Genomic DNA, 23,012 nt, shown 5'->3' with positions numbered 1-23,012 from the left:
AAATATTTGTTTGAACCTTATAACCTGGGCTGCTCTCAGCCTTGGTCAGAGAGGCTTCTTTTGGCAATGGGCAACACTTAATGCAGTCTTATAACAAAAGTCAGTGCCATGAGAATCAATGATGGATTGTACAGTACCAAAGACGTGTGATAATCCTACTACCTCTAAAGCTCAGGGATATGACAGAAGATTGGAGAGACAGTAAAAGACAGCATGGGAAGAGTTCGATGAAGTGTTGTCTTCTGCGTAGGGCATGACTATTGTACTTAGGATCTCACAGTGTCTGTGGTTACCTTCAGAACATCAAGCCAGCCAAATCCCAGGATTGATGATGGCAATGGCCCAACCCTTATTGAGAAACTATTGGTAGTGGATAGTTGCTGAAGGAGGCAGAATCACTGCTTTTGAGAATGAGGATGTGGCCACTAAGAGGTTTCCCATACTCTAGAGGTTGGTCACCTATGCATATATGGATCACATTAACTGGATTAGTAGATTATCAAAAATAAAGATACATTTGGGGTAGTATTGGGAGTATAGGAGTCTATGATGGGGTTAAATGGGGGGAGCTAAAATTGCATTTTATTGTATGTATACATGTATGAAATTTCCAGAAACATTTTAGTAAGAAAAATCCTGATGTGTGAACAAGGAATGATTCCCAGGATGTGGTGTTAAATGAGTCAACCATTTTATAAAACAATGCATATCATATGCTACTACCCATTTAAAATCATTGCTACAATTTGGGAATAATTAAAGTACAGGGATACAAAACCAAGAAGAATAGTTTGACATTGCCAAATAAATGCATGGGAGACATTTGTGCTTTTGATTTTGTACTGTGTATACATGTAACCTATAAAAATAAATAGAGCTTTAATTGGCAAATAATACAAATTTAAAAATAAAAAGCAAACAAGCAGGTACCCACAGGCATTGGAGAGCCCCTTTCCAGTGCCAAAGATAGAAAATAATGTGTTTACTGTTGGATTGTCTACAATGTTTTATGTCCTTTCTATAGCCTTCTTTCCAAATACCTGCTTGCAATTTTGTCTCAGTTTTTAGCAGCATGACTCCTCACTCCAATCTCATCTTATTCCACCTTAAATTTTCTACTCAGGAAATTTGAGTTGAGTGAAAATGATTAGAAAAGACAGATACATACTTTCCTTGACCTTAAAACCCTGTGCTATCAAAATGAGCCTCATATATCAGCACCTATGATACCCAAAGGATTAGGAACAAAGGAAGACTGACCTAGTGGCGATGACCACCTCGGTGGAGTACCTGGCCTTCAGGATTTTGTTCAACTCAGTGGTTGCAGTCTGTACACGCTGGATGGCAGCAGCCTAAGGGAAAACAGAGTGTCCAGTCTCAGAAGCTTAGTGCTGTCTCCTCAACCCACCTCTACCACCTGCTTTACCAGAAATTCAACTGCCTTTCTGGAAAAAAACCTCAAATAATTCTTGTTAAAGGTACCTACAGATAATCTTGGGCCTAAAATCATTCTAAAAATGAGAGAGGCACCCTAACCCCAACCTTAACCCTGATGTGGTAGACTTTGGGGAGCCCCCATGGAGGGCCCTACCCTCCCTGGGGAGCTGAGGGGGGATGAGGTAGGGAGCTGGTGGGGGTTGGGGGGAGGGGAGGTAGAGGGAGAAGGGATTGACATGTGAAGCAAGCTTGTTCTTAATTTGAACTAATAAAAAATAAAGAAGAAAAGGTGGCGCAGGCCTTTAATCCCAGCACTCGGGAGGCAGAGGCAGGTGGATCTTTGTGAACTCGAGACCAGCCTGGTCTACAAGAGCTAGTTCCAGGACAGCCTCCAAAGCCACAGAGAAACCCTGTCTTGAAAAACCAAAAAAAAAAGAAAACAAAAAAGAAAAGCCTCATATATTAGTAGAAAACAATAGATCTGTGATTCTGATTCATAACTTTCCAATAGCAAAAGATTACTTTTTGAATAAGGTTACTAACAATACAGCTTCCAATCATATAGTACTGAATATGTGACTGACTGTATTCAAAGTTATATGTATATCATTTTTATGCACTCTCATTATCTACCCTTAGAGGAAAAATTACTTATATGCCCATTTAATAGAAGAGAAAACTGAGGCACAGGAGAGACTCAATCGGTAGCAGAACTTAGATTTGATTCCAGGTAGTCTGTATTCCTAATTACAAGTTCTAATACTATCACTACCAAGTTCAAGCATCTACCATGTCCTTATAATTATACTTTGTATGTTGTATGTTTCAAATTTGTCCAATTCTCCTCATCTAGTCACAAACCTAAATCACTAACATCTCTAGTCTGAATAATAGCACCTCCCATTTTTTCCCCTTGCCTCTGATCTTTAGTCCCTGATTTGTCTCCTCACCCACCATGGGCTACTGCTCAATGATGGGTAGTTGGTTGGGCATGCAGTAAAGCAAATATAATGAGATTTCAATGGGGGACCATTGTCCCATTTCAGCAGGAAGTAACTTGGAGGATGCTATGCCGCCATCCCCCATTATTGTCTATTAGGGTAGTGTAAGCCTAGTTAGGAATAACTTCCCTATTGTTTAGGGTTGGGATTGGAAGGAGGTGTTCAGGTTGGACACCCCTCTTTCAGATGACTTTAGGGTTTAGCTGAAATAGACATGATTAGGATATGCAATAGCAGACTTCTTGTATTTCACCTTTATGATTGTTAATTTTGGATACTTAACACTGTTAAGTTTTAATCCTCTTTTAGACTAAAAGGGGAATTATAGGGGACAGTAAGCCATGCCTGTCAAGACATGGTCAAGGTGAGGTCAGGATGATGTGGCATGGGCTCTTAAGGAACCGCGAGCACATGGAAGCCCCTTCTACTCCCCCTCACTGCTTGGCTGCCCCTGGCATGCTCTAGCTTTTGTTTGGCTGGTATTAATCTGAATAAAGGTATCTTGAACCTACAAGCTCTCCCATCACAGCAGAGTGATATACACCCAGGGTTGATGAGATGGAGGCAGAGACAGGCAGAGCCCTGGAGTTGTGTCAGCTAGCTGGCCTTGCCTACGCTGTGATGTTCCAGGCCAATGAGACTCTATGTCTAACAAAAAGATGGAAGGTGCCTAAGGACACAAACCAGAAGTTGTCCTCTGATCTCCAACCACATTTGTGTGCTGTGCACATGTATACCTACCCCACATACATGTAAACAACCCCCCCAAACTCTTGTAGAATTCTCACTGCACTTAGGATAAAAGTCCAAATTTCCTAACATGCTTTATTAGCCCTTTCTGGGTTGGTCCCTGGTTACTTCTCTAGTCTCTCATTTTGCATGTTCTATCCTTGGTCACCATTCCCTGGATATTATGAATGTGTTTCGGTTCTGTTAATATTATACAGCCTTTCTTGGAACAGTATAAAAACAGGACTTGTGGTGGTTTGAATAAGAATGGCCCCCATATGTTCATATATTTAAATGCTTAGGGAGTAGCACTATTTGAAAGAATTAGGTGTGGCCATGTTGGAGGAAGTGTGGGTGGGCCCAAGTTAGTCCCAGTAGCTCTTCCTGGTGCCCAAGAAACAAGATGTAGAGCTCCCAGCTACTTTTCTAACACCATGTCTGCCTGTGTGCCACCAAATCCCTGCCATGACAATAACAGACTAAACCTCTGAAACTGTAAGCCAGCTCAAATTATATATTGATGTGTGAGGTCTTAGAGGGATACTCCCTCAGCCTAGACACACGGGGGGAGGGCCTAGGCCCTATCCCAAAGGATATGACAGACTCTAAAGACCCCCACATGGAAGACCACACTCTCCTTGGGGAGCAGAAATGGTATGGGATAGGTAGGGTGTTAGTGGGGGGCAGAGGAGGAGGGGAGGGAGAGGGACCTGGGATTGACAGGTAAAACAATCTTGTTTCTAATTTAAATAAAAGAATGGAGGAAAAAAGAGCTGCTTTGGTCATGGCATCGCTTCAGCAATAGAACACTGACTAAGAAAGCCCCCTTTTTTTCTTTTCTCCTAGTTATTGATATTTCTTAGGTCTATGCTGAAATGGCACTCATTCTGGATGTTTTCCATGACAGCTCACAGAGGGACATGCAGATATACATGTAGTATTTTATTAATACTTTTACTTTTTCTACCTCTAAATATACTCTGAGGTCCGCAACAAGGGGCATATTCTTCCTTATCTACTAATGTGTAAGTAACATTTCCTAATACAGTGCCTCATATGCCGTAGTTATTTCACAAACAATTTTTAATGTATGAATAAATAACTAAAATGACTTATATCCCTAATGCCTAACATCTGTAGTAAATAGCTGCTGATTGATGTCTCCTGTCCTCAGAGATCTCATCCTCATCAAGTCCATGGAAATACTTTATATTCCTCCTAGGCTTTTCTTTTTATTTCATGGGTGATAAAATGTTTGCTCTGAATTATAGCTGACCAATAATCACCTCAAATCTTGGCACATCCATTTCCACCTGTCCTTTTAGCAGTGGGAATTGTTTGGGGGTCTCACGGATCATCACACTCCATCTAAAATAAATTTAAACACAAATATTATTCAGGTTTCTGCTAATTACCAGTGAAATCAACACTTGAAGTACAAGAGTTCAAACCATTCATGTGTTTGGGGAAGTGGGCTACAGGGTATACTCAAGCAGTATACCTGACCTCAAAGTATACATAAAAGAGGATTCATGACATCCCTAGATTAGTGTGATGGAAGGAATTTTTTTCAGGACTGTCAGAAATCAATGTTTTAAAACCAGAGGTAGCATTATGAGCACCAGAAATATTTTTATTAAATATTTATGCCAGATCCTTGTCCAAGAGCTACAGAATAAGAAACTCTGTTATAGTACCAGATTTGTATCTTGAAACCCATACCAGTCCTATTTCTCAGGATATGGGAGGACAATATTCTTTATTCTCTGGAGCAGAGAAAATAAAGCCAATTGTTGCTGAATCTCCTCCCCCTTTTTAAAGTTTCTCTGAGAACCTGATAATATGATAGATTATTTCTCACGAGTCAGTATGCTTCCACTGGACTAATAACAAGTGACATTTTGAATAACATGCACCAAACCCTTGAAATGTATCTGTGAAGCCCCTGCTCTATGATCATTAAGCAGAGGAGAGGGGCTTCTATAATATTTGAGGGGTTCATGGCTCTCTAATTTCTCAATAGACAAGATCTTCCAAATGAGTCTGCACTTCCACCACAGGAAAATGGCACTTTTCTGGACTAAGATGATACAAATAGAAGAGGCACAAGGATACGTCCTTTTGGTCACTCACCTGTCCAAAATCCTCACATGAGCCTGCTCTACTCTGTTGAGAATATCCACTGGTGATTTGCTTTTATTCCAGAATGCTCCCCAGCCAAGGACTCTAGCGAGATCATTACCAGTTCCAAGTGGGATGACTGCCAGTTGACACTGCAAGAACAAAAAGAGACAAGCTTTTCCGACAGTCCTTCCACCATGTCTCACTCACTGAAAGACATTAGGGTGCTCTTTGGGAAGGAATAGGCAGAAATAGGCCTTATAACCAGGGGTTTTAAAGGATTTCTTTATAGGAAGTTTAGCAAGAGGGTACTTGGTGTCGAATGATATTTTCTCAAAGGAATTGGACCCCATTAATCATCATCATCATCATCATCACCAACTCAGTTTCTGGGCTATTGCAAGTCATAGCTATACCTATAAATGAAGACTATAACTACCGTTTCTATTTGAGCTGGGGCCCAGCAGGGGGGGGATGCTTCAGGAGACAAAGATTCTGGACTCAGAAGAGTAAGGGGAGGCCTAGAGATGGAGAAAATTAGAGGAAGATTTATGCCTCTCTAGAGACTGGGAGAAGAAAATCATTCCTCTCACAAGAAAATTGGAACATTCTTCTTTTTCACCTCTTTACTTTGAAGCCTAGAGAAGGCTCATTCATGTCCATTCCTTTATTTCTCCTTCACCCAGAAACAACTAGAGAATTGTCTCAAGTGAGCATGTTTAGACTGGCCAAGTTAACTATTAAGCTTGTAGATAAGATGAGTGCAGACTTGGAACTCCTTGAAACACACAGCTCCATACCCCCCCACACTCTTTCTAGCAATTAAATGGACTCAGCCAGGGACTTACCCTATCATGCAATCCATAGGCATCAATTGTAGATAAGACCCAGCTTACACTGCCATCTCCACCACAAACCAGAACACGAAAACGAGCAAAGTTCTTGAACATACAGATGCTGCAAGGAAGAAGGGGAAAATGAAATAATCATGACTAATTGGAATTTATACCTATTTCTTACAGTACGTAGGGTCTAAAGACTTCTGCTTTAGCATCCTTCTAACAAGGCCATCTGCCTTCTCTTTGCGTTAGCCTCTGAATCTGTGTATATTTGTGACCACAACTTCACAAGGTAATCTCAGAAATCAGACCTAGCCTCAGCTCATATTATTTTATGCTTAGCTCTTCTCTGGAAACCACTAATAACCTAGCTATCTGCTGCGTCTCAGGAAGAATACTTTGCATAGTTTTCAGTGGCTTCCAGGAACCAGCACTGAACTGTCAAGTGATCCCATAGCAAAACAAGTCTGTAGTGACACACCCCTTTGCTTCTTCCTCTGACTTCAAAGAGCACAGTCTTCTGTCTTGCCAATTGGAAAAAAATGAAGCAAGTTTGGGAGCAGGAAAAGTGATGGAAGAGATTTCTGGGAGAGGGCCAAAAGGTAAAATATTCCAGAGTCATATATTTGTATATATGCTGGGGTACAAGGACTGATCCCAGGAAACTATTATAGCCTACAATGTAAAGGGCCAGTAATCTATTCTGTAAAGCCAACCATACCCCCTTAGCCCATGCTTACCCTGCTTCAGGTCCACCCTTCGACAGGTCAAATACTTGAGATGGATTAAGATACTGCTTGAATTTTCGGAGGAAGATGATCCCTTGATGATCTCCACTCTTGGAATTGATGAAGACGAGCAAGGGACAGGAACAAGTCAGTGGCCAGTCAAGATCCCAGAAGTCAGGCGATACCACTAATTGGCCTGATAGACACACAAAAAGAAAAAAGAAAAAGGGCAATTGAGACAAGATACGATATGGTCTAGCATCACATTTTACACAGACTTTCTGAGTGCCAGCCCCAATCTTTTGCTATTGAGGAATAGAGGGAAAGTGAGAATACCATTAAAAGGGAAGTAAACATGTTTGCTCTGCTATTTCTAGGCATTCCCCTATCATTTTCTGAGAAAGTATTGTATACCAGATATATTAGATATTGTTAGGGATATAGCCCTTGACCTGAATACAGGGAGATGGACATATATACAAGTAAATATGTTGGAAGACAGTTAATGAAGAAATTGCTACACCAGCCAAAGGTTATTAAAACTCTGTGGGAAAAATGAAGATAAGGTTGAGAGCCCAAGAGGAGGAGCAACCCTCAAGCTAGTTTACTCTGCTTGGTCCAGCTCAGTGCTCATAGTGAGAATGGAGCAGGACAAGAGAGAAGGGAAAGAAAGACTGTCATTAAGCCAAGAGCTAACAACAGAGTTCTTAGCACAATAATACATCAATATAAGGCAAAGCCAAGAACTTTAATCACATCTATAAGGCTAAGAAAGAGCAGTTTACATTATCACACCAATTCCATGGCAGAATGAGCCTACAGATAAATTGTTTGAATAAGAGAGGCCTTTACTAATCTCTAACATTGAAGCTACTCATAGAGAATTGGTTATAATGACCAAATGGCAGTCTATATAGTAAAATCCTACCAGCTTGTGGTGAGTCTTAAAGCCTACTCACAATTTTTAATCCCTTTTAGGAGAAAGACTATCAACATATATCAGGCCCTCAAACATCTGAGATCATGGCTTGTTAGGAGTGCTCCAGAAAAAAAACATATAGGGAAAAATCATGTAACTCACTCCTATGTAGCATGGGTATGCCAAACATTAATATTATCTGTTGTGTCTGGCAAAATAAAAGGCAGCTTCCTCTATGGACTGTCTCCCACTAATTGGCTGGTGGTTTTAAAAGGCATCATAAGCAGTTATGCACCACATTTCCAAGGCTTGCCAGAACTTGCAACCACAAGAGGAATCTACTATATTTCATTAGTAGTATAGCTTGGATATAATTACCTTCCATGAACAACTACAATACCCTTATCAGCAATTTTTAATGAAAGGTAAAATGGTATATAATGGTATCTCTACATTAATTCACTCATCACACATTCATTCATGCATGCATTTATTTGTTCATTCAACAAATATGTATTGAGGATGTTCTCTGTGCCCATTCTTGTTCATGTTGGTGGACAAAATACAACTCTTTATTTTAATGAAGGCAAGATAAATATAAAACATAATGTTTTATGGAGAAAAACAACATTGAAAGGGAGTAGAGCTTGTTCTTTTAAGCAATGTGGCCAAGATTAATTCTCTGGGAAGGTGACATTTAAAATGATACTCAAGCAAATTAAGGAGTGAGTAATTCAGACGTTTTAAAGGAAGAGGCTTTTGGGGGGACAAGAAAAATTGCTAAGACCTTGAGAGGGTAGTCTAAGTTGTCTGGGAACAGTATGACTGTTAAAGAGTGAGTGAGAGGAAAAGTTGGAGAGCATGACATCAGAGAGATGACAGGGACCTGATAACATGACATCAAGATGCTTAGAGGAAGCAATGTGAAAGATAGGTGAGATTGAAACTGCCAATCATTATGAGTCAGTTCACAAGATGTTTTCTGATGTATCCCAACAAGTAATGCAGACTCCAAGAGATATGATTTGAATATGAAATATCCCCCACAGACTGGTGTGTGTCCTTAGTCAGAGGTGCCAGTAAATAATCTTTAGAAGGTATGAACATGTTGGAGAAAGTGGGCCACTAGGTTGGCAGGCCTTTTGAGGGTCATTGTCCAGCTCCAGTTTAAGCCTCCATCTCTCCAATTCTTGGTCTGCACTGATCAAGTAAGCTCACATGTTGCTGCCACCATAGAGTCACCCATTGCCATACTTTCCCTACCATGATGGACTAGACTGGACTCCTTTAAACTGCAAGCCAAAATACATCCTTCTTACTTTACGTTGCTTCTTGTGACATATATGATCATAGCAAAGTGAAAAGTAACCAATACACTGAGGTGAGGGATATAGGAAATTGAGATCAGAGAAAAGACACATTTAAGATTTTCTTGTAAGGATTTTGTATTAATTTTAAAAAGAAAACTACTAGTCTATGTGAATATATTTGCCAGTCAAGAATTAAGAAATAAGAAACTGAAAATTATGTTAACGATATCTATAAGTTAAATAACCATGAGAGTACAGTGGAATTTATTGTTTCAGAATCATCTGGCAGCTTTGAGCATGTACTATACTTCATAGTATATTTCTATAAGAGAGGTAATTAGTTGTATGTTATAGGTGGTTACCCTCCCAGTATATTCACTAAACTACAGTAAACAGCTTAAGCTCTCTAAGAGGTCATCTTTTCATATGTGTAACAGTAGTGTGTTGCAGCGATGAACAAAACAGTCAGCATAGTGAATTGGAGTGTAGAAATGATAGGTTCATAATCAAGTAAACATCCTGACTGACAAGTTTTCTTTTAAGTGATTGATGTCAACTTCAAGGGACTTTCTTGTGCCGTTTCACAATTTTATTCTGTAATTCAGGTGAGAGCACAGAAAGCTGGCATGGAAAGTTTGAGTACCCTAAATTTGAGAAAGAACTATTGGATGACAGAATAAAGAGTAGAAAATGACCTCAATGGTCATGTGAGTCAGAGTAAACAGATGGGTAAGTGTGCACCTTGGTCTTCACGTTCAGGCTCAAGGACATAAATATACTAGAACAGAACAATAGAGACTTGGCTTGGCAGAATCAAGTGTGAAAAGAATAAAGGGGCTTTAGCATATGAATCAACACCCTGAAGAATCTCTTAAAAAGAGCTCATGTTTTTGTTCAGCTGCACTAATACAATCACCTAATCCAGGGGACAACTAGTTTCACTCCAGTTCACTGTCTTCACTCCACAGAAGGATGCGAAATTGGCATAAGTCTTGCTTACTGTTGCCCTTCCTATACTACTGAAGTAATCTTTAATGATGTTTAAATAAATTTAACCTTTATAATGTACCTGAGTATTTATCATTTCCTATCTGGAGAAAAGAAATGACAAATGGCACCATGAGCTAGATCCACCCTTCCAGGTTGAACAAGTTTATGGAGAATGAGTTGCCAACACTAAGTGGCAGCAGACATGTCTAGGAAATACTGTGAGGATTTATTGTCTGTATGAATGTTGTTATGTGATCATTGAATGTGTAGAAATGGCAGTGGACAGAAGAATAATAGTAGAATCGTGGTCATATGAGGAGATAGTATCATGGAAGTATTGTTAGGGCCTGTTTTACTAGGACATCAATATTGAGTCATGTATATTTCTGTATGAAATGTTTTGCTAAATAAACTTTAGTAATAGTGGAAAAATTGAGAAATGAGGAGAAACCACATTAAGTAACTTATTTAAGACCACAGAGTAAACAATGGAGCATGTATGAACCAATAGCATAGAAAGCATCGAAGAAATTTTCAGAAATGCAAATTATTGGGCATCTCCCAGGTATACTGAATTAAAACCTCTGAGGGTAGGGACCAAAAATCTGTGTTTTAATAAATCCTTCCCAATGAATTTGATGCATGATTATGTTTATAACCACTGTGTGAGTTCTTATTTTACTGCACAGGAACTAATTAACTTGGGGAAGTGAAAAGAGGCCATCATAAAAGCAATAGAACATAATACTTGATTTGAGCTGGACCCTAAAGGAATTTACTAAATAGATGGAGTAGAGAAAAGTGGGTAATTAGAGACCTTGTCAATCAATTGGAGCCTCTTGACTGAATCAGTGAATGCAGGAATGGATGCACAACAGCCCTGTCAAAGGCTGCCTCAGAAGGTCATCATTTGGTTGCTGGAGAAAGGATTTCTAGCTTGGCTGAAAGGTTGGAACATATGAACCTTAATACATCATTAAGATTCCATGACTGAGAAATGCAGAATATTCCCCTAGAATAGAATGGACTCAGAAGGATTCCTACTCTTGAAGGGCCTATTTGTCAAGGCTAAGAAGAAAGAGTTCTTTAAAGCCTTTTGTGAGGAAGTCCAGGCTAAGTAACACATAGGAGAAAAAAAGGATTGTCAGCATGATATCCAAGTGGACCATGATTGCTCCTCCATAGAACCCAAAATTAAATGATGCTTCATAGCACACTAGATGACACAAAATAACAGGCCAGTCCAGGCACGTCTATGTAAAATAAAGCAGTGCCGGTAGTTGATGATCCATAACAAGATTCAGAAGTGATGTAGGACAAAAACAGCCTCACATCGGATATAAACAACTTCTACAATGACAGAAACCACAGAACATGTTTGACTTGGACACAAAGAATAGTTACTAACCCCACTAATATACAGTTGGGATGACTTTGTGGGATGCTAACTATCTCCAGATAATAGTGAAGGAAACAGGAGCATAAAACCCAAGGTTGTAGGTTGATTTCTATCATCAGAGAAGCTTCCTCTTGTAGCAGATGGTAACAAGTACAGAGAGCCATAGCCAGATATTATACACAGATAGAACTATCTTGGAACACATAGTTCTAAATGGGATGTCCCCATTAAATTTCTCCCCTTCAGGACTCAGGGAACCACACAGAAGAGGAGGCAAAAGGAGTGCAAGAGCCAGAGGGGATGGAGGACATGAGGAGAACAAGGTCCTCTAAAAAAACTGAGCAAAGTTCATAAGAACTCACATAGACTGAACCAGCAAGCAAAGGGACAACATGGGTCAGTACCAGGTCCTTTGTATATATATTATGGTTTTTCAGTTTAGTATTTTTATGGGACTCCTGTGTGTGAGCAAGCGGGACTCTGATTCTTTTGCCTTCTTTTGGGGCTCTTTTTCTTCTGTTGGTTTGTCTCGTTCAAATTTAATGAGATGTTTTTTATTTTATCTTATTATATTTTATCTTGTTATGTTTTATTGTTATGCCTTAGAAGCCTGTTCTTTTCTAATGAGAGATAGAAAGGGAGTGGTTCCAGAGAGTCGGGGAGGTAAGGAGGAACTGGGAGGAATGGAGGGAGAGGAAATTATGATCAGAATATATTGTATGAAGAATCTACTTTCAATAAAAGGAGGGGATGAATGCATGGTAATGAGGCAAGAAAAAAAGTAGGTTGACTTCATGAGCAGCCTGAATTTGCTCAGGTAATTAGCTTGTTACTTTTCCCCATATGTCAATTCCACCTTTCTTAGGTCTCTTCATTCTTCTATCCAGTCAACCATCTCTCATTGATCAAATTATCAACTTCTTCTCCTCTTTAGTCAATTGTCTAGTGGGTGATGTTATGAAGATAAATATTTGAATAGATCTGAGAATAATACATTCATGCATCTCTGAGTGAATTTACCTTTGTGTCTTTATATGGTACTATGACACACATGCTTACACTTGCCTTCAGAAACTTCTGGAAATGACTCACTCAATAGCTTGGGGTTTGTCTGCACCCATATTTTTGTCAATATTTCTAACACTTATTTGATATCTGAGTATCTCTATTATTTCTTTGATACTTAACATATGTTCCATTCAATTGTTAATTGTGGCATTAGACCAAGACACCAAGACCCTGCTGAATTAATCATGATTAGGTGCTGTACAATGTCTACTTTAGATCTCCCTTTGCAGGATTCAAGAACTTTGTGAAAAAGAACTTTCAATAAACCACAATTATCCAGGAAGTGACAAAATATCAGTGAAGAGTGCTGGGGCAATAACCATGCTGGATTCATATTTAGTTACAATTTTGGTGTTAGTTTCCATTTAAATATAATAGAACCTAAGCTTTCAATAGGTTTTGAAACATTGGTTCAAAAAACTATGAAATCCATTTCCCAGATAAGGTAGCATTTGAAAATCTAAAAAAAAATGTTAAGAAAGCTGAAATTAATTTTGAACAATTGGAAACAATTTTGACAGTCTACAGAGAACATGCCCATACATAACACCCATACACCAAAACACAGCATTTGCCATTAAAAAGGTTGAAGGAATAACTGTTAGGTTTTTTTATGCAAACATACAAATTCACATTTCACCCAAATATTTTACTAGTTGTGGAGAGTAATTCCCGCCCTTCTTCCCAGTCTTTATACCTTCCCTCCCTTCCCAGTGTGTTTCTGAAGTAAAGGTCAATCTACTCACCATCGCCTCTGGGGTCGCTCAGTGCAGTAGGCGGTACAACTGACGAGCGACGATTTCCAAAGGAACATTCCTTGGAAAAACGCCTCTGGCAGGCCCCATGCACCTGCAACGATAAGAGCACAAGAGAAAAAGGAAGGGGAGAGACAAAAAAGAACACTGATTAGTCTTTGGTTCCATTTCAAGAATTAGACCTCTTATATTTCAATTCTCCCTTTCTGAAATTTTGTACTATCTACATAAACCTTAACTCACTTGGCACCACCCCACACCATTCTACTGTTAAACTACAATATCCCTGAGTATGCAGAACTCTGGCCCTTTCAAAGGTGTCCTTCTGAAGATTCCCAACTACAGGTACTGAGATGTCATTGGCCTTAGGACACAATCTGAGTAGCCCGCAGAATGGGAAATTTAGTTGAATTTCCAAAGTCCTAATCCTGATGCTTATACTTCAATCTTTAGAACAATTGTATGTGGCAGGAAAAGCATCACTGAGTTCATTTTATAAATGAGCATATATGAAAGCCCACAGAGTTAAAGGGTCTTAACCCAAGGTCAAATAGCTGGGAAGTGTTAAAGCAGACTTCCCCACAAGTTGTCACTCTTCCTAGATTTCAGACCTCTTCACATTCATTCCACATCCTAAACAGCTACACTTTCTAGGGACATGAGCCTGACATGGCTATTTCAAGGCAATTAACAGGAGGCCAGTGGACAGACTCTTCAGTGAAGAAGCTCACTTCAGTTTCTTCTTCTCTTAGAAAACTCAGTTTGAGAGAAGCGTCTAAGTTTAGAAAGTCAAGATCAGGGTCTCTCAATCTCTGTCATACTGATTTATTTTTGGCCCAGACAGTTCCTTGTTATAGGATACTATCCTGTGCATTATACGTTTTGAAGAATCTACTGGATTCCAGTTGCATCCTTCTTGTCTAGTCCAGTTTTGGCCATCAAAAAGGACTCCAGATATTGCAAAATGTCTCTTGGAGCCAAAATTATCCTCCAGTTGAGGGCCAGTGTTTCAAAGACATGGTAGTGTTGTACTTAGGAACATGGTCTTATCAGAACTATATATTGAGACATTATATTTTGCTGGCTATATGACCTTGGGTTCACTTTCTGAGGCACACATTACTCATCTGTAAAATGGGGACAATGAGGCTTAGTTCAATGTTGTTCTAAAGATTGAGATCATGAATAGATGATATTCAATACATAGTGGCAATGATAATTTGTTATCATCATTAATACCCATTAATAAAGATTGTAAGTTTATAGGTAGTAATGAATGAGGAAGGAATCCTTTCTTAATGATAGTCTCCAGAATTTATTTCTAATTGCTCATATTGTCATCTGAGAATTCAGCTTTTCTCATTGCCAAGATGCCTTCATCAATTAAGAAGCATCAGACTACAAACACTTTTAAATCTTTCTCCCAAAGACTCCATAGCCATATAGGAAAGGCAAGTTACTGGGCTTTGTACTATGGAATCTATATAATGCATTTTGGTGTAAGAGTCTCTATTTACCTATTTATCCCTGTATAGTTACAGACAATCCCCAATCTACCTCTTCTCTAGCAATAAGCTTCTTTAAGTACCAAAGATATGAAAAGAGACTCACCGTGGAGTCACACCAGAGGCAGCGGAAATCTTGAAGTCTGTGATGACTACCGCAGATTCGATGACATACTGCACAATGAGAGTTGGCAGGTATATTTCCTTCTACCCATTGATGAGGCATGGTTTCCTGAAGTGGAAAAAAGCAAAAAATAGAAATTAGTGATAAGAGAAGGTACAGCTTGGATAATCATACTACCCGTGGAGAACATTAGATAAAAGTCTCATGGATCTGCCCTCAATGCTACTGACTAATGGAAGGTGGGAGTTGGGGTTTAACTCATTGATATTCATTGGGTCATTGGATTCTGTGGAAGAGACTACTTTGCTTGTCTAGTGTCAGGAAGAATTCTTCCTGTCTCTGTGTGTCATGACTTGAAAGGAGTCGGGGAAGATGTCTGTGGGAGGATATGGCTGTTACTTACTATTTCGTCAGCGGGTAGAAGGAGGTCATCAGTTATGGACAAAGTATTCCACTTGCAGTCTTTGCTTGCTCTCAAAGCACACAATTTGTGTGATTTCACCTTACAGACTGTGAAAGGAGGAAGAAAAAAATAGGTGTGAGTCTAGTGACAATGAAAATTCTAATTCCCTTGCCTAAGCTTCTCTAAAGGTTAGAATTCAAGTGTTTTCTAAATAGTTTTGACCCACTTCCAAAGGCCTACTTCTAATGTGAACCAGTTCCTTTCAATTCTTTGCTAACTAAGCTTTCTTATTATTCATTTTACATTAAAATTAACAGTAAGAAAGAAACAATTTCTTACTTTTCAATCCTTCTTAGTCCATCTTCCTATATCCAACCCTCTATTTTCAGTCATGAGAACACCCCTTAATGCTAGTTTCTCCTTCCCTCCCTTAGAATTACCTTCACACAAGAAGCAACGATTTCGACTGGATCGGTAAACTAAAGCCATAGGAGACCCTGCGTGCCTAGCTCTATCCAGGGAGCTCTGCTTTCTAAAGCAGTCAGAAAGGTACCTTCACAGATGATGACATCTCGAGATAAGGCAGGAATGCTCTCGCGACAAACATTGCAGAACTGAGTCCGAGGGCTAGAGCTGGAATACCAGTAGTGCATTCCGATAAGGAAAGGGTTGTTTTCAGCTGGAGGTATCTGAAGCAAATCAAAGAGAAGAAAGAATGGAGGGTTAATCACAGAGATGGATTCGGGAAGACCAGAAAATCTGCTGCTAGGGCTAAAATAACCCACAGTGTAGGTGTCAAAGCATGTGAAGGAGAGGGCTGGTAGGTCCAGTTCCCACTTTTTGTTTTTATTTCATTTTGTTTCTGGCCTCTGAATGGTAAAAGAAATAGATGGGAATAATCTCAAATAGGAGCTGAAGACAGAAGTGTCTTCAGTCACTATATTAGTTTAGTCCAAGCAAATTTTGTTCTGATTGGTCTTGGTTCTCTTTAAATAGAAAACAAAATAAAGGAGTGAGTTAGAAATTGTGCGGTATCCAAATGCTCTGACAAAGAAAAGCAGGTGGTAGGGCTCACACACAGAGCTAAGGAATACCTTCAAGGTTTTAGCTCTTCCTCATAATACAACTACCAAGTGAGTAGAACATTGCTTTACTTGGACAACTCTTGAAAGACCTTTAAATCCTTTTCTCATGAACTTTTTCTTATTTTGAAAATCACGCTTTGACTACCTACAGTAGTTTCCTGGTTAATCATTTTAATCATCCAATAAGTTATTAAACAAATATTTACTGAATTGCTATTATATGCTTGTAACTTTCCAAGGCATTTGAGATATGATCATTAACAAGACACTGCTCTTGCCCTTATGATGGCATTCTGTTTAGTGTCTTCTTTCATACTAATAAGTTTGACAAGTTTTGTTATCATGCCTGAGAACACAGCATTTGTATATCACAGCCTGACTTTCACCTCTATAGGAAAGGCATATTCATGTATCAGCAATGGCTTGAGTTGTATGGATGTATGGATGTATAGGCATTGAATCCCCCTGACTGTATATATATATATATATATATATATATATATATAATATATATATATATATATTCATAGGACTTTCCCTGTCTTTTCCCATGAATATCTCAGTTTCTTTTCTGCCCTTTTTTAAAAAAAAAGTTTAGACATAGACTCATAAAGTTCTTTTTAATTCTTGTTATTATAATGGGCTGTATTATAAAGGAATGGTAAGAGTTTGAAAGAACAATACATTCTCTCAGATAGAAGTTGACAACAGTCCATTAAAGGGGTTGTTGTTGAGGGCTCAAACTTAAGTTCAAACTTAGTCTATTTATTGGAATTACCCATCCAAGACATAGCTTGCACATAGTGCTCTCTGATCTCTATTCTCCATGGTCATGCTGGTTACATGTTAACTGAAGCAGAAGTTTTTTGGTAGAAAAAGCTACTCTGATGAGCTAATAATTTGGGATTGCTTTGTGAATTTTATTGTATATTGACACCTGAAATACTATAGGCCTAGGAACACCAGAATAAAAGGCAGAGAGTGTTGACATTAGCACTCTGAGCTTATAATTCCCAAGGCTATAAGTAAACAAACATCTTTTTTCCTTCCATTTTCCTTCTCTTCCCTCCAAATTATTAGCAACCTCTGACTAGATGTTGTTTAACATAATAAGCACTGGCACTATGGAGATAAACAAGTCACATATATCAAGGAACCTGGTCTATTGGAGAAAAGAAATTCTCAAATGGACAGTCATAGCATTGTGAAAATAAATTTCTAAGGACTATACAAGGCTCTACAGAACCAAGTAGAAGAAATGAAGAATTCTGCTTGGTATCTTGAATATGTAGTAACTATAAAGGAATATATATTTAATGATCATTTTTTGGGTTCAGATAAAGGACATTTCTTGGGTTCAGTTGTTAAGGAAATGTTCATCTTATTCTGTGAGGAAAGTTTGATGTATCTAGTCCTGTAGGTGTGGTAGCTTGACTTGTGGGTTGCTATGGAATATTGCTTTACACTGTGTGAATATGTTTGGCTGTGATTTTTTTTAATAAACAAGCTGAGAGGCCAATAGCTGAACAGGATACAGTAGGCAGGAAAGCCAAACTGAGACTGATGGGATGAGGCAGGGTAGAGTCAGAGGAGTCACCAGCAGATGCAGAGGGAGCAGGAGATGAACGTGCCATGTTAATAAAGGCACTGCCATGTGGCAGAGTGTCAATAAGGAATATGGGTTATCTTAAAATATAAGAGCAAGTTAGTAATAAGCCTGAGCTATGGGCTGAGCATTTGTAATCAATATAAGCCTCCGAGTAGGTTTTTGGAAACTGGCCGGTAGGAGACAAACATCCTACAGTATGTCCTCCCAAATTATGTTCGAGTCCTAACCTTTGGTACCCATGAATGTGACTTTATTGGAAACACTATCTTAACAGATGTAACCAAGTGGGACTTAATTCAAGGACTGGTGCCTTTATAAGAATAAGAAAATATGGAAAGAGGTGTAAATAGAGAGAACACCTTGTGATAATATAGAGCACACAGACACACAGAAGAAGATCATGTGGCAGTGGGGGCAGAGATTCACTAATGTACTGGTGAGCCAAGAAATAGGAAGGTTTGTCTGTAATCACCAGACTATAGGAAGACACAAAGTGCTCTCTTTCTAGAGCCTTCAAAGAGGCTCTGACCCTTTCATGAACTCAAATCCAGATTTCTACCTGCTAGAAATAGGAGAGAGTAAGTCACTGCTGTTTCAGCACACTCAGTTTTTGTTAGCTACAGCAATACTGGAAAATGAATACAGATTTTTGAACTGAGATGTACATGTTTCTGTATCAGATACTAAAAATATCAAACTGGTTTTACAGTAGTCTAGTAATATAAATACTACGATTTTGGAGACAGATAGTACTGAAAAGACTATACGGCCTTAAGAAGAATGTTATTAGAAATATGAACTGCCTCTGGTACAGTCTCTGATGAAAACAAGAAGCATTATGGGAGAGTGGCAGAAAGGTGATACTTTTTTGAGCAGAAGAGAACCATTTCATTGTACTGTTGACTGAAAACAGAGTGTTCAAATGATGAACTTGAACCTTTAGCTGACAAAACTTTTTGTCCTTCCATTTTTCTCCCTTTCAGAATGGGAATGTGTATCCCACACTATTTCCACTATGGGGTTTTAGAAGCAGATATATTGTTTTTGAGGTGTTACATGTCCACAGGTAGAGGAGAAATACTCGATGTGTCCCCCAAAAGGAACACACACCGAGTACATAAAAAAAAATACAAGGAGTCTTGCTGGTGCCTTACTGGTAATATTATAAAAAATGGAGAAATTGGAACACAGAAACATACAGAGAGACCAACTTGGGAAGATACAAAACAAATGAACACACAGGAAAGCACTGCGAGGCTGAGGCTGAGGCTGAGGCAGAGAGACTAGACAGGCACATGGCAAGCCCAAGAACACCAAAGATTTCCAGTAACCACCAAAGCCTAGGAAGAGGCAAAGAATTCTCCCCTAAGGCCATCAGAGAGACATGGCTCTATTCACACTCTGATTTCAGACTTCTGGCCTCCAAGGTAAAAGAAGACATTTCTGTTTGTTTAGTTTTTGTTTTTGTTTTGTTTTGTTTTAAAGCAGGGTTTCATGTAGCTCAGGCTGCCCTCAAATTTGCTAGGTAGCTGAGGATGACCTCAAACTTCTCTTAAGTGTTAAGACTATAGTGATTTATAAATTATACCCAGTTTGTAAATCTTTCTATTTTAAGTCCCAAAGTTTGTGGTAATTTGTTATAGCAGCCATGGACTGTATGTCACAGTATGTCATTACAGGCATTTCTATTAGTTGATACGGATTTTTTAAAAATCAAATTTGAAGACAGAGTCAAAACTATAGCTGGCATACAAATTGCTAAGAAAGGTCAGTTGTCATAATTTTTTCAGATCCTAATTGTTGGTGTTTGATTTTTATCATCTCTAAAGTACACCCTCCATTGCTCCAATCAGACTCTTATTTTTGATGGATTGAATGTTTGTGTAACACCCCCACTCTACTGAAATCCTAACTCTTAATGTAGTTACATTACCAGAGAGCCTTTGGGAAATGATGATGTTCTGAGGGTGGAGTCATGACTAATGATATTGGTTCCTATATAAGAACCTTCAGAATTCTCTCACTCTTAATTTGTCATATAAAGACACAACACAATGATAGCTGCAAATGGAATAGAAAGTAAGTCTTTGCCAGACACTTAAGTAACTTGTCAGTAACTTTACCTCCTATAAGAAGGAGATGAATAAATTCCAAGTTATACACAACCTGCTAAGACTGAGTCATGAATAAAAGAAAATCAGAGAGGAACAATGACAAGTAATGAGACTGGATAAATAATAAAGTCATTCACCAAAGAAAATCCCAGGTCCAGAAACCTTCACTGTTTAATTCTATCAAACATTCAAAGAAGACAGAAAGAATGCAGTTGTAATTCAGTGATAAATTTATTGGCTTGAGTTCATGAGGCACTGAGTTTGTGCCTCATAACCACAAGATGGTAAAGAAGAAATACTAAAAAAATATTATCATCATCTAATGAATCAAAGAATGAACGATACTCAGAAACTCATTTTACAAGGCCTGTATTCCCTTGATGCTAAAGTAACAGAAAGGCTATTACAAAAATAAATTAACTTACAGGCCAATATCTCTAGTGACTAAAGATATAAAAATCCTCAACAAAATACAACAAACCAAGTTTGATAACCATGATCGAGGGGAATTCTTCACTGGGATTCAAAGTAGTTCAGCATAATCAAATCGATAAATAAAGTATAAATTAATAGGACCATCTCAATAGTTGCAGAAAAAGCATTTGACAAAATACAGCATCCCTTCTAGATAGATTTCAACAGGTTATAAACAAGAGGAATGTGCCTAAACATAACAAAGACCATTTATGATGAATCCACAACACAGTTCTTGATAGTGAAGAGCTGAAAGCTTTCCCTCTATGATCAAGGACAAAATAGAATGACAAATGTCACTCCTTTTGAGCACAGTACTGGAAGTCCTAGCAGAACAATTGGGAAAGAGAAAGAACTAAACCATTCTAATAGAAAAGGAAAATACAACATTGTCTCCATTTGCTGATGATCTGGTTCTACTATATCTACTGCCTACAGACTAGAAAAAACATTAAAAATGGTGAGTTATGTAAATTTGTGGGATATACAATCAGAATCAAAGTAACATTTGTGTTTCTATATGCTAATAATGATCTATCAAAAATATTCAGAAAATAACCCTACTTACAAAAGCAATTTTAAAGTTCATTACTTAGCTATGAATATAACCAAATATGTAAAAGATCCATATAGTGAAAAGTATTAAACAGTGGTGAAATAAATCAGGGAAACACAAATAAATTGAAAGATACATGTTTTGGGATTAGAAGAATTAATATTATGAAAATGTTCATAATAGGCAAAGCAGTCTATAGATTCAACACAGTCCCTATGAAAAGTCCAATGTCATATCCACAGACGCAGAATAAACTACTTTAAACTTGTATGGAACCCAAAATAATCTTGAACCAAAGAACAAAGCTAGAAGCATCATGCTCCTTGATTTGAAAACATAAAGTGATTGTAACCAAAACATCATGGTACTGGCATTAAAAAAAGATATAAACCAATGAAACAGGAAAACCAAAAATAGACCCATATACTTATGATCAAGTTTTGGCAAAGGTTTTTAGAGTACAATATGGAGAAAGGACATCTTTCTTCAACACATGCTTTAGGGAAAACTGTCTGTCAATATGCAGAGGAATAAAATTTGTCATTTGTATCATAGACAAAAGTCAAATCAGAATAAGTGAAAGATACAGATAAAAGACTCAAAGCTGCAAAAGTACTAAAACCTAGAAGGCATAACATTAGTTTCGACAACGTTTGTCCTTACATGACCTTGAAAGCAGAGGTAACAAAAGCAAAAACAGACTAATAGGATGATACTAAACTAAAGCTTCAGTACAGCAGAATAAACAAAGTGAATGAGAGTCTACAAAATGGGAGAAAATATTTGTAAATCTGAGGAGCTAATATCCAAAATATGTAAGAAAATCAATTGAAAACAAAGAAAACAAGTGTACTACTAGAGAGGAATATAAAATGATACAAGTGATTTGGAAGGAGGAAGTAGGTAAAATGAGGGGGTGTTAATTGCAGTGGAGCAAAGAGGTCAGTACAAAAGGAGAGAGAGCAAGGAGGATGAATAACACCAAGGAGGTCTGAAAACCCATAAGGAATCATATTAACTATTAATTTACCTAAATTACACACAATGCATGCAAGTCTATGCATATACATAATTCAAATGAAGTTATCTTACTCAAGCAGACAATATTCTCCACAAGAGCTACAGACTAATAAAATTTCAAGCATGAGAAACACTTTCTTGAATTGTTGCTTAAGGGAGTTCAAGAGATTCCTAAAACACTATAGGCCATTGCAGTTACACTTGGTTGTTTCTCAGAGATTGATGGTAAGTCCCTACTGCAGAAGACACCCTGTACTGTGGACATAGGCCCTGGAGTTGCTGAGCAGGATGTGACCTGAAAATCTGCTTATGACTAGCTTTCATAGTACTGAAAGGTGCTATGAAAGCTCCCAAGGTGGGGGGGGGGAGCAAGCTATCTAATCCTAACCAGCTGCAACACCTATGAAACACAAGAATGACCAGCATGGCATGATAAACTTAAGAGTGCAATAGTGGCACTCATGTTTTGGTGGTAACTAATAACACTATCAGGCTTGCTCAAAAGGAGGAAAATCATGCCTGGTACTGGAAACCTAGCCAACTACTCAGGGATAGTGAGTCACTTTACTAAACCAGCATAATCCCTAACTACATTCTAAATATTTATTCTTACACCCACAGAGAGTTGCAAATAGACATAGACAATTACAGAAAACTACAACTGGTCAAAATGCAATGAACACCTGACGGGGGGGGGGGCAATCCTAACTGATATATCTATAACACGGCTTCTATATCCAAGGCTCAGGGAACATTCAGGAGAAGGTAGAAAGATTTTTAAGAGCCAAAGGACCAGGAAATCTATTGTAAGATTGTATTTCCTAGA

General features: G+C 38.4%; 1 protein-coding gene across 1 annotated transcript in view; it reads right to left on the bottom strand.

The window, feature by feature from the left end:
- Window positions 1-23,012, bottom strand: part of Dgkk (diacylglycerol kinase kappa) — a 120,824-nt gene that overhangs the window by 32,982 nt on the left and 64,830 nt on the right. The window contains exons 5-13 of the mRNA XM_027433118.2: window positions 15,882-16,017; window positions 15,329-15,435; window positions 14,908-15,033; window positions 13,288-13,390; window positions 6,868-7,051; window positions 6,137-6,245; window positions 5,301-5,440; window positions 4,454-4,535; window positions 1,261-1,352 (exon numbers count right to left, since the gene is read on the bottom strand). Of these exons, the coding sequence (XP_027288919.1) occupies window positions 1,261-1,352; window positions 4,454-4,535; window positions 5,301-5,440; window positions 6,137-6,245; window positions 6,868-7,051; window positions 13,288-13,390; window positions 14,908-15,033; window positions 15,329-15,435; window positions 15,882-16,017 (1,079 nt within the window). The remainder of the gene's footprint in view (window positions 1-1,260; window positions 1,353-4,453; window positions 4,536-5,300; window positions 5,441-6,136; window positions 6,246-6,867; window positions 7,052-13,287; window positions 13,391-14,907; window positions 15,034-15,328; window positions 15,436-15,881; window positions 16,018-23,012) is intronic.

This window comes from Cricetulus griseus, chromosome X, assembly GCF_003668045.3.
Source record: "Cricetulus griseus strain 17A/GY chromosome X, alternate assembly CriGri-PICRH-1.0, whole genome shotgun sequence".
NCBI lineage: Eukaryota > Metazoa > Chordata > Mammalia > Rodentia > Cricetidae > Cricetulus > Cricetulus griseus.
Note: the sequence above shows the minus strand (reverse complement) of the source record. Positions and strands in the feature narration are given on the sequence as shown.